The sequence below is a fragment of the Brachypodium distachyon genome, chromosome 2 (genome assembly GCF_000005505.3).
Source record: "Brachypodium distachyon strain Bd21 chromosome 2, Brachypodium_distachyon_v3.0, whole genome shotgun sequence".
NCBI classification, from domain to species: Eukaryota; Viridiplantae; Streptophyta; class Magnoliopsida; order Poales; family Poaceae; genus Brachypodium; species Brachypodium distachyon.
The window spans coordinates 34,136,018-34,148,118 of record NC_016132.3 but is presented as its reverse complement, the minus strand read 5'-3'; the positions used below and the strand labels follow the sequence as shown (position 1 = coordinate 34,148,118).

At 45.4% G+C, this 12,101-nt stretch overlaps 1 protein-coding gene across 1 annotated transcript; it reads right to left on the bottom strand.

The window, feature by feature from the left end:
• Positions 1–3,999: 3,999 nt before the first annotated feature.
• On the bottom strand, positions 4,000–4,921 carry LOC100833376. Its single transcript, XM_003566449.4, has one exon. The coding sequence runs from the start codon at positions 4,896–4,898 to the stop codon at positions 4,269–4,271; it is 630 nt and encodes a 209-aa protein (XP_003566497.2). The 5' UTR covers positions 4,899–4,921; the 3' UTR covers positions 4,000–4,268.
• Positions 4,922–12,101: the final 7,180 nt, after the last annotated feature.

Sequence of the window (12,101 nt, the reverse complement as noted above, 5' to 3'; positions counted from 1 at the left end):
CTCTCTTATTGGATCCTACGGGTTCAGTTGTCTGTAAAGTTTTTTTTTTTGCTAATCGAACGACGAAAACAACCGTCTTTACTTAAAAAAAATAGGTACCCTGATTCACGGATGGTATCTTCATTGTAGCATTTGTGGGACAGTCTCGTGTGAAACTTTTGGCACTTGCCCGTCAAAAAACTTTTGGCACTTAAAAAAAACCCTTATATTCAGATCCCATTTAAACCAAAACTAACAATGGAGCAGTCCTTACACAGGAACAGCATCATTCCTCTGTTCTGCAGAATCCCCTATTCGGCAGAGATCCCATCTAAACCACACTTAATAATGGGTCCAAAAATGCACACGGGCAGACCAGTCAAGTGTTTTTCCCATCTAAATTGACCCGTGCAAGTGCAACCCTCCGTAAGTCAAGGGTAAGTTTTTATCTACACCATTAATTTGCAGTAAAAACCATGAACTAATGAAGAAGAAATCCTTTCTTCGGAATCAGGGGCGGAGACAGGCCCCTGGCAGCCCGAGCCACCGCCCGGGAGTGACATTTTTTTTCTTTGTTACTTTTAGTGACTTGATGATTTTGTACCAACATGCATGTTTTTTGCAAGATTCTTAACTAATACCTCCGTTCCATAATTTTTGTCTCAAATTTGTCTAAATATGGATGTATCTATTCCTAAAAAGTGTCTAAATATATGTAATATTTCGACAAGAATTATGGAACGGAGAGAATATTTCGTACCATATTTTGTCTGCGAAAATGTGCCAACATGCATGCTTTGTATGCTAATCAGGACTCGAGGTAATTATCATGTTGAAGTCCCTTCATTTTTTTTTTGAAGTCAAATGACACAGATTCTTATGAAAATCCTGATGATATCTAGAGCAAGTACCATGGTTCACCCAAACATTTTGGAATCGAAAAAGAGTGCACCGAAGCACATCTCAAATTAAGAACTTATCTTCGGATCCCATTTTAACCAAAACTAATAATGCATGCGTCCTCACGGCAAAACAGCATCATTCTCCATTTCCCCTGTTCCGCGGAATTTGTTCCTCGTCTCTTTTACTCCCTCCGTCCACCAAAAGATGTCTCAAGTTTATCAAAATTTAGATGTATCTAGACATGACTTAGTATATAGATGCATTCAAATTTGATCAAAAATTAAACATATTTTGTTTGGACGGAGAGAGTACTCGATTCCTTCCATCGATGAAGATTCATTCATGCTGTCCTGAAATTCAAAGTTTCTCCAATTCATGGGCCGTGATTTCAGGTTTCCCAAAGGTTCCTACTTTTGCTAGCTCCCCTGATGAATCCCAAGCCTTGAAGAGGCCGGCCGGTGAGGTGATTTCCCGACTTGCCAAATCCCTGTTGCTGCTGTTGAACACTGTCTTTTCCAATGATTAGCTTTTCCCGGACTGTCGTTTTCAGTGCATGCATCGATCGCCATTGACTGCACGGATTCAACGACAGAATCATTGCCCCAGGAAGAGGAGCGCGTCTCGAGATCGCACGGAGCTGGAACCAAAACTATTTTAGAGAATGAACTAGACGCAAAATTATTTCACGCATCTAATTCTTTTGTTCAGCGTCCGACAGCATGGCGATATTCTTCATATCTCAGCGCCTCTCCGCAAGGCGCAATCGGCTGCCAGCGTGGCCAACTCAGGCCCCACACACGGTTGTGTAGCGCCTGAGGCTCGGGCGCTATACCCACGAGCTTAGCGCCTAGGAGCTGGGAGCTATGGTCATGTCCCATGCATTAACTTTTTGCATCTCTGTCTAGGAAAATTTCACCTAGTGTTTCACGGCACAAAGAAGATCTTGCATGCATGTGTATATCCATACATACTCCCTCCTGCTAAGCATAGGAGCTACGCCGAGTTGCAGCAGAGGCTGCAGGAGCCGCAGCAATGGAATCATCCAGCTAAACCATCATAGCTAATCAGACCTCTTGTTTGAGTCATGTGTGGAGAGCTCCACACCCTAGCATCATATCAATTATCAAGAGCACACTGTCGTGCTAGAAACATGCCTAATTCGTGGACGCTAAACCACACTATTGAAGTTGACTGAATGACTCACTAATATTTTTGGACATAAACAGCTCTATCAATGATCGGCGATGAGCAGTATCAATGATCATCCAAATTTAATATCCATACTCAAGTCTTTGATCAATCCATAAAAATACTGTAATTATGCTAAGACATAATATCTCCTTTCAAAATACATCTAGATAGATACAGTTCCGTACGTGTAGACTTGAAGCGTCAACACGGCAATAGCCAATAGATACAACCACAGTCTGCATGTCGTTTGGAAAATCTATAATGCTGGCTATTGATTCTATCTACGATCAAACTTCATTAATCTTCGTATGCCTACACTATGGTGGTAAAAAGACGTAATCCTCACCTTGGTATATCGTAGTAACAAAGTACAGTGATTTGAGATCTGTATTCCGCGTTACTTACGTAGGTGCTCCGGTTAGTCAGGACAGCGTCAGCATCGCTTCAATGAAGCATCCAAATCTACCGACGGCGGCGGCAGGTGCGGCCTGTGGCGGCGGCTTCGGTTAGAGCGGAGCAGAGGCAGAACAGAAAGAGAGAAACCCATGGACTTAAAAAATTTGCTTGCTCTCTCAGACGAAACGGAAATCCGCCTCAAATTTTAAATAGCATAGCTCCCAGCTGTCAGGCGTGAAACCTTTGAGTATAGTGCCCGTGCCTTAGGCACTACACACGCTGCCTGGGCTTCTCCATCCTGACCAGGAGATAACGCCTCGCGTAGAGGCGGTGAGTTATGGAGGATAGCGCCGTGATGTTGGACGCTGAACAAATAGGTTAGATTTATGAAATAATTTTGCGCCGAGTTAAATAGTTTCGGCTCGACTTCTGTTTTTTTCAAATGGACCGAGATCTCACGCTGCGATGATCTTATCAACTGACAATTTTCAAGACGAGGAAAAGGATCACAGTACCATTTACTACTACATATCTATAAGAAAACAAATGTCAGTGTAATGTGACGGCTCTAAAAGCATGCACCTGAGAATTGGGCCAGGATCCAGACGGGTTTCACGGCCTATCCATCGGTTATTCCATGGTCGCAGCGGACGCTTTTTTGAAGCGGAGGGTTGCAGGGCCAATCAGGTGTCGGTTCATGGCGGATCTCCGCAGCTTTATTACCTGCGTTGCACCGCAGTCGCCACCTTTTCTGGCTTTCTGGCGAGCTATCTCTAGTCACCTGAATGCATCGATCGAGCCAATGGGTCTCATTCTGTCACAGGCTACTGTTTGCTGCTTGGATGTTACTGACCTCGGCGTCATAGGACGTCTCCTCGGTATATTTCCAATAAGCTGGTCCATCCGTTTTATAATTTTTGATCCAATTTTGTCTAGTATCTAGAAAAAACTTGCATCAAAAATTATGAAATGTAAGGAATAAGTTTAAAATAGCTCGGAAGGTCACGCCGTCACAGTATATTTCCTTGGTCTCCATAAGGTTGATATCGGTTTAAATCTTCTATTCAAATTTTTGTTGAAAATTTGAACAGGAGATTTGCAAAATGAATTACAAGTGGGCTGTCCTACCCGCATCCCTTTTGGAATTGACATATCGAATATCTAGTTATATCAGGCAAAAGAGCAACTTTTATCAAGTTATTCTTGTTCATATTAAACCCCTAACATGCAAATAAAGTGTATCATAACAATACCACTTTAAGTACTCCCATGTAAGAATTTAAGAACCGAGGAAGTACTTCGTATTTTCTACCTAGCACTCTCAACCTATCCAAATAGGGAGGGATCTTTCCGTCTAAGAAAATTTAGGGATCATAGTGACCGGAAATAACTATTCAAGTTTTTTTTTTTACTACAAAACCAGAGTTACGACTTACCTACCTCTTCCAGCTTCAACAATTTTAGCTCTGTTCCAACTTCAACAATTTAGCTTGTACGTTACTTAAGCATGCTCTGAAACCAACGGGGGCATGCATGCAAAGGTACACTTGGTTCATCATAACCTTCCAGACCAAATTGCCAACAGACATGAAAAACAACCAAGCAGAAATAGGCATCCAAATCAGATTAAGCTCCCGACTTTTTTAAATCTAATAAGCAAAACAGTATACTTATAACTACCCCAATAATTAATTCGACGGACCCGTATATGTACAAGAAGAAAATGACATGACATTACAGATAAATTTCGAAACAAAGCGATGCTGAACCGAGGCCATTGATGGGCCGGCCGGTCAGAGTCAGAGGTTGTGCAGCGGGTTGGACCCCGTCGGCGCGAACCTCTTGTCGTCCCGGAAGAACCCGCCGCCGCCGCCGCCGCCGCCGAACCGCCGTGGGGCGAAAACGGCCTGGCCCATCGTCCTCCGCCGCTGCCTCCATTGCTGCTCCACTCGTGCCGGAGCCGCCGAGACGCTCAAGCTGCTGCTGCCACGGGAGTTGGAGTGCTGCTCAGATGAAGGTGCTGGGACGACGTGGACGGCGTCGCCGAGAAACGACGACGCCCCCCTCAGCGCCAGAGGGATCAGGGAGACCAGTATGAGAATCTTGATGCACTTCATGCCAAGCTCTGGATATCTCTTGACCTCTGAATATTCTCTATACGGTGTGGAGAATTGTTGGAACGACGGCAGATGCGGGGAGGAATGACGAAGGCAGTGGATGGATTCAAGTGGGAGGAGGAGATGGATGTGGGAGTGATGAGCCTTGGCGTTGGCAACTGGGCATGATCGATCGGCAATGATGGTGGTGGGGTGAAGACAGAGAGAGCGGGGGAGTGATTTGACGTAGGAGGAGGAGGAGGGAGGGGAACGAGCAATGAGCCAAAGAAAGCAGCCTTTTCTTGAGCTAGCTAGGCTAGTGTAGGGTGTCATTCGTACCGGTTTTCGATTGGACGTGTGATGAATCATGAATGACCGTGGCGTCCCTGACTAGTACTGGCAGCTTATTACCCGGGACCAAAACCCATTTGATGCATCCCACCTTACACTATTCTTAAATCTTGCTCCCTTCATTTCATGAAAATGATTAAGACAAGATTTTGACTAAAAATTACTCTATTAATATGTAGCTTTTATGATACGGAATCATGATTATTAACAAGAACTTTTAAAGACGAATCTATTTATATAAATGTCATGTAGAAAAAATACATACTAATAAAGTATCATTGCTCGAAGATTTGTCTTAACGAAACAAAATATGCCAACCTGTATGAAATGGAGGAATTAGTAATCTATACAGCCCCATGCCAATTCTTAAACAAAATTATGGCATTCTAGCCTATACCACTCTCAGGCTGTGACTCCTTATGTACCGTTTTCTAACTGTTTGAGTTCAAAAATTCTTGGTCTGAGCCTTTTATTAAGTACTTCTTTCGATCCATAATATGTGTTTCTGTATAAAGTTGTATTAACTTACAAGTAGTATTATGAATTGGAGGGAGTAAAAAAACTTCGTAGAATCACATCTAGGAATTGTGAAAAATTATGAAAGAACATACTTGTTACCCTTCAGAACAAGAGCCATACATGTACAGAAGGGCTAGAAACTTTTCTTTGTGAACTTTGGTAACCAAATATGGACAATTTGCAAAATCACACGAATAAGTAATTGTACGGTACGTTAAACTACTTGCCTTGTCCCGCATGTTAATCATTGCTTGAGAGGAAATTAGTTTGGATTTTGATTGCTGGCCGCGGAATGGGTAAATGCTACTCCCTCCTCCGATCCTAAATCTTTTTCAAATTTCGGAGGGATCAGCATCGTTCTTCATCTGCGCCGCACGGACCGTGTCTTTACGTCGCCCATGCTTTGCTTGGTCTGTCCGCACCACATGAGGACTTGCATGCATGTGGGTCAGTTTTCATGTCAAGAGATGAAGACCGGCAACAGATTACATCAAAAACTAGCAGTCAGGTTTTTTTTTCTCCTTCCAAATCATGTGGCTTTGTGTTACAATCGTCTCTATTCATGTAATTTACTCGGTAAAACAGATTCTGAACACGATCCAAGAGAATCCATTGTGGTGAGGCCACTCACTATAGCTCCTCGATCCTTCTGCTGTGGCAGATCTCTAGAAAGAAAACAAGGAACCTCTTGAGTCTTGTCAGCCATTTGGTTACCCTGCTCACTCATCATCCTTGGAAAATTCAGGCCGTGCAAGAAACAAAACGTGCAGAGAAAAATGTCCCTGCAGTTTGTCGAGCAGCAGCAGCAAACTGCAGTACGTTATAGTCTCCATGAACAGCCAGCGCCTCCCTGATGGCGTTACATGAGAGTGTGCGCCTGCCGGCCAAATCCAGAGAGTCCTTATTGGTAGCATAGCATCTACACTACACGCCCATGAAGAGTTCCATCCAACAGCATCTGCCAAACTCTCTTTCCCTAGCTCTCACTCTCTTATCATACAGACACCTTCAGTCTTAGCAAGAGCTGCAGCAGCAGCAGCAGTGCCATGCATGCTGAATTGCTGGTGTGCTGGGGCCGAGGTCCAAAACAGGAAACTGGAAGCTAGTGGCACACATTTCCATCCCAAGTTCCAGTCCAGATATAACTTACACACCATTATTGGTGCAAGCATGGTTCGTTGGGTTCGACAAAATAGACCTCGGGCCGTAATTATTTCATCAGATGAACTCCGGACGAAACTTTTTCACAGGGATAAACCTTTTGCTCAGCACCCGACGTTTAGGCGTTATACTCCCTTCCATAGCGCCGCTTACTTGTGCACTATGGGGCCAGCCAACGTGGCAAGTCCGAGCCAGCGTGGCGCTTCCCGGCCCCGCACGGAAGGTTATGTAGAGCCTTACGGTAAGGCGTTAGACAGTAACATGTAGCGCCTTCTCTTAAGGTGCTACATGATAACAGAGCCTTATATGGTTAGCTTCTTCCACGCGGGCGCACGGACCTAGCTCCAGTCGATTCTTGCACGCAGGGTGCTCGCACGCACGGACGAATAGACGGCGGTGTGCACCATCCCCCCAAGATCGTGGAATCGGAGGCGGCTCGGTGGGTCGAGTTCCCCCCCAACCCCGATACGAAGTGCAGCAAGGTACCCCCCTTTCCTTTCTTTAGCTAGGTTTTTGTTGGATTTGTTGGATTTCTTTAGCTAGGTTTCGATACAGTTAGGTTAATTGAATCCAAAGGCTAGGGTTGAGTTAGGTTTGTTGTTTTAATGTGTTGACATCATAGGGATGAATCCAAAGCCAAGATTTGATGGATGAATCCAAAGCCAAGATTTGATGGATGTAACCTAGATCTGAGTGAGAATCGTAATTTACGTTAATTTAGGTTACTAGGTAATTGGAACCATTAAGCTGATAGTTTATACTCCTCAGGGCCTTGACGATAGTTTTCCGTTGTAATCTTTTTATAGATGTCAAGAATAGTTCATGTTCATTACGTGAACAAAGATGCTTTTTTGGGAGGCAATGAAAAGTCGGATGTGGAGGAGAGAGACTTGGTTTTCGATTGTAGTCCTACCTATAGAGAGCTATTGGAAGCAGTGCGGATTGAGTTGGAATGGATGGATCCAAATGTTGTGGTGGAGTTGGAGGGAAGACTGAATGTTGGGTTCGGCAGTCACCTCCGATGGAAGACAATGCGCATATCTTCCGAGCAACGATGGGCCGCATACAAAGAGACGGTGGCGGCATCACAAGACAAGGCTCTTGAGTTATTCGCTACAAGGAAGGTTGACGGCAGTTTGGACATTTCAAGTCCTGTTCGAAGGCAGGCGAATGTGAAACAAGTAATCCGGCAGACATGAACCAAGTGGACGGTAGCAAGCATTCAGAGTTAATCGCTGGAAGGAAGGTTGATGGCAGTTTTGCACATCGTAAGTCCTGTGCGAAAGGAATCTCATGTTGTAACAACAAGTTCTCCTCACATGAACCAAGTTGAGGACAGGGGGCCTCTGATGCGTCAACAAGCAAGAATGATGAGAACATGGGCGATGATAGGGATGATGATTTGCATGACAACAATATCGATGATTTGGATGCATACTGTTTGCAGGAGGACATGGATTGTGACCTACCTTTTGGGCGATCTTATGCTGCGGATTCAGATGACGATGGTCCCGAGGAAGAAGTGGATGAGGATGGGTTCACAACGAAAGAAGTGAAAGTTCACGACAAGGTGCTAGGGCGTGATCATCGAATACCATTGTTCCGCGATGTTAGTTTGGCAGATGAAGCCATTGTAGACGGTGACGAGGGTAATGCTCTTGGACCAAGACCCATCTCCTACAGGGATATGAATGAGGATGAGTATGTCATTCAGTCGGGAATGAGGTTTCGAACTTTGTTGGAATACAAGGTTTGGATAAAGGAGTACTCTGTTACGTATCATCATCCATACAAGGTGATTCATGCGGACATGAAGCTTCATTACATGGTTAAATGTGTGGAGGAAGGATGTCCATGGATTGTTCGTGCAAGACCACTAAAAGGAGGGCCCGAATGGCACATATCTAGTTGTTGTGCAATTCACCTTTGTACAGGAAAAAACAGAGATGACAAGGATGTGAAAATAGATCACCGCCAACTCACCTCCGAATTCATCGGCTACAAGCTTTCCAATTCCATCAAGTCACTACTGACAATGTCGATCAAGGAAGTCATCGAACTTGTGGATGCTCTTTTCCATTACAAGGTGAAGTACGGAAGGCATGGAAGTCCAAGCAAGCTGCATTCAAGATGTTGTATGGTGATTGGGAGGAAGCATACAAACGGCTCCCTAGGTTGTTGGGAGCGATGGCTCATACCAACCCAGGCATGGTTCATGTGGTCGAGCCTTTTGGGCAAAGAACTAGAATTTACAACAGTGCAAATGTCCGAGTCTTTGGCCGTGCATTCTGGGCTTTCGAGCAGTGCATAAGGGGTTTTCAGCACTGCAGGCCGGTCATCTCCGTGGATGGCACTTTCCTGACCGGACAATTCAAGGGCACTCTGTTGGTTGCAATAGCTAATGATGCCAACAGCCGGCTATTTCCATTGGCTTTTGCTTTGGTTTCTGCAGAGAACAACGATAATTGGGCATGGTTCATAGGGCTATTGAGAACAAAGGTTATACGTCAACACATGGAAGTTTGTGTCATCTCAGACCGTCACCAAGGCATCTTGAATGCAATGGAGGTTGAGTTGCCTGGATTTGCTCCATTGCATCATCGATGGTGCATGAGGCATTTTGTTGCCAACTTTTACAGGGCTTGTAGGAACCAGGAGTTGTCGGATTATCTGAAGCATTGTTGTCAGGCCTATTCGGAGCGTCGTTTCTCAAATTTGATCAATGCATTGCTGACTTCGCGAGATCTTTCTCCGGGGGGTTTGGAATTTTTGAATAGGCACCTGGCCTCAAGGTCGAAATGGGCACGAGCATTTGACGAAGGGGGCCGTAGGTACGGTCAAATGACAAGTACATGGCAAAATGTTTCAATATGGTACTCTGAGGGGTTTGTGCATTGCCCGTCACGGCTATTGTTCAATACACATTTGACAAGATGAACGAGTATTTCCTAAAATATTCGGATGAAACTGATAGGCAGATTGCTGGAAAGAACAGTGCAAAGAAGAAGTACATGTACCCACCGAAGGTGGATGCATTGATTACTTTTCAGACAAGAAAAGCAGACTCCCAAACCGCTGTATGTTTTGATAACGATGAATGGATTTACCAAGTGAATGAGCCCGGAGGGACAACAAGTGATGGTGTGCAGCATGGAGGCAGGGCGTTCGAGGTCTCGCTACAAACATGCGAGTGCTCGTGCAAGAGGCCCTCGTTGATTCATCTGGCTTGCTCGCACCTACGAACGGCAACACGCGTAAGACATGTGGATTATAACCATCCGCTAACCGTGAGGGAATCAGAGGTTACTATTGAGAAAACTAAGCTCACATGGGTGGGCAGCTTTCACCCATATCTTGACCAATCATGGTGGCCCGAGTATCACGGACTACAACTTTGGCCTGATTTAGAGCTTAAAGTTGTCTCAAGTGGAAGACACAAGACAAAGCGTTTTAGGGGTGACATGGATGGCTGGTCTTCTGGAGGTCGGCGAGAATGGGTCAACGATATATTCCATGAGCCTACTATTTCAGCCCGATGTGAAAATTGCAATGGAGTGGGACACAATACTAGAGGTTGCAATACGCAACGTGGTACGAAAAGATCAAAAGGAAAGGAGGGAAGCACAAGGCAAGAAGTACCTATCCATGGATTTGGTGGCCAAGAAGGACCTAGCCAAGGTTGTGGTAGCCGTAGCGGTCATAGCCAAAGAAGTGGTAGCCAACAAGTTCATAGCCAAGTACGTGGTAGCCAACAAGGCAGTACAGTACACGTTGGTACCCAACACGTTCCTAGCCCCCAGCGTGCTCCCCAACCCGCTCGTAGGCAACAAAGTGTGACCGTAGGAAGAGGTAACCAACGGGGGAGCTGTGGGAGATCGAGCCGACGTGGACGTGGCTTCCATGCTCCAAGGCAACAAACAACTGGTGGAATGTTTTCTTACCTAGCTGGCCCTTTTTCGTATGTATAAAATTTCTGTATGTTTTCTTCTTTTTAGTAATGCAAGTTGTGCTTTGGAGCTAACCGAGATGTTTTTGCAGGTATGGCGGCGTCTCAACCTCCGAAGGCAACAACCAAGTGGGACGAGGAGGAGAGGGACAAGGGTGAGAGGTCTTTATGGTGGCTGAGGGCTGCGCAGGCTGTGAGAGAGAGGGAAGTAAGGGAAGCAACGGACAAGCAAAAGTAGCAGGAAATGGAAAGTTATTTCTGTACCGTGTGGACAACTATGTTGTATTTTATGTAACGTCTGGAGAACAATGTCCTAGATTATTACATAACGTTGAACTGAAAATTTGTACCTCTGCTGAAATATGTCCCTGTACTGATTTGATATCATCGGTCCGCTCATTTGTGCAAACGTGCAGTAGCTTTCGAGCTTTCTGTAAGCATGTTTAGCGCCCAGAGGCTTGGCGTGAAGCGTTCCGTCCCACTCCAGAATCGTTCCAGTAGCGTTTAAGATCGAGGTCACCTAGTTTAGCGCCCGATTGGGAGGCGCGAAGGTAGCCATAACAGCGCCTCCCTCCTGGCGTGAAGCTCCTAACATAGATGATCGAGATATGTCCAGCACTGTTCCAGAAGCGTTTAACGTACAGGCCATCATGTTTAGCGCCTGATGGAAAGGCGCTATACTTGTAAAAAGAGCGCCCACCGACAGGGCGTGAAGCCGCTTAAATACATGATCAACATACATCCAGTCCCATTCCAGAAGCATTCCGGTACCATTTAAGCTCGTGGTGAGCGGGTTTAGCGCCTAACGCTAAGGCGCTAGAGTTCAAATATTAGCGTTCACCGGCAGGGCGTGAAGAGGTAGCCATTTATGTCCAATACATATCCAGTAGCGTTCCAGAAGCGTTCGAGTACATTAGTGCCCGAACGTAAGGCACAAAACTGCTAAGTTTAGCGCCGACCGACAGGGCGTGAGTTCTTGTTCAACACGCAGGCTAATATTCTTTTTCTCCCTAGGTTGCACATCTTCCTCTTCCTCTTCCTCTTCTTCCTCATCTTCCTCTTCCTCTTCCTCTTCCTCCTCCTCTTCTTCCTCATCTTCATCGGCAGCATCGAAGACAATCTTCTTTCTCTTCTCGTAATCAGAAGGTGTAAAGTGCTTGGTCGGCTTTCAAGGCTTCAGCTTGATAGCGGAGCGTTGCCACGCCTTCAACGTGGTGTTGTCATCTCCTTCCTGCCCTTCCTGCATTTCAGCAGAAGGATGAGAGTGTAATAAATATGTGGAAAAAATAGATGATTGTTTGTTAGGCATTGTGTTAATACCTGCGTGGACAAATTGTCATCAAGGTCAGCAGTGGAGGCTTCGACATCTCCCGTCCGCTGCGACGACGTAGATTGTGACGGTGTCACTATCTCATTGTCACGGCAGCCCATAATGTTCGCTAGCCGGCGGAGTCTTTGTCCCGTTCGCTGCGGATTAACATATTTTTATTCAGTTAAGATGTTATGACCATTACATTAGCTCGTGAAGTTTCTCCCGAAATGTACCTTCACAAACTCTC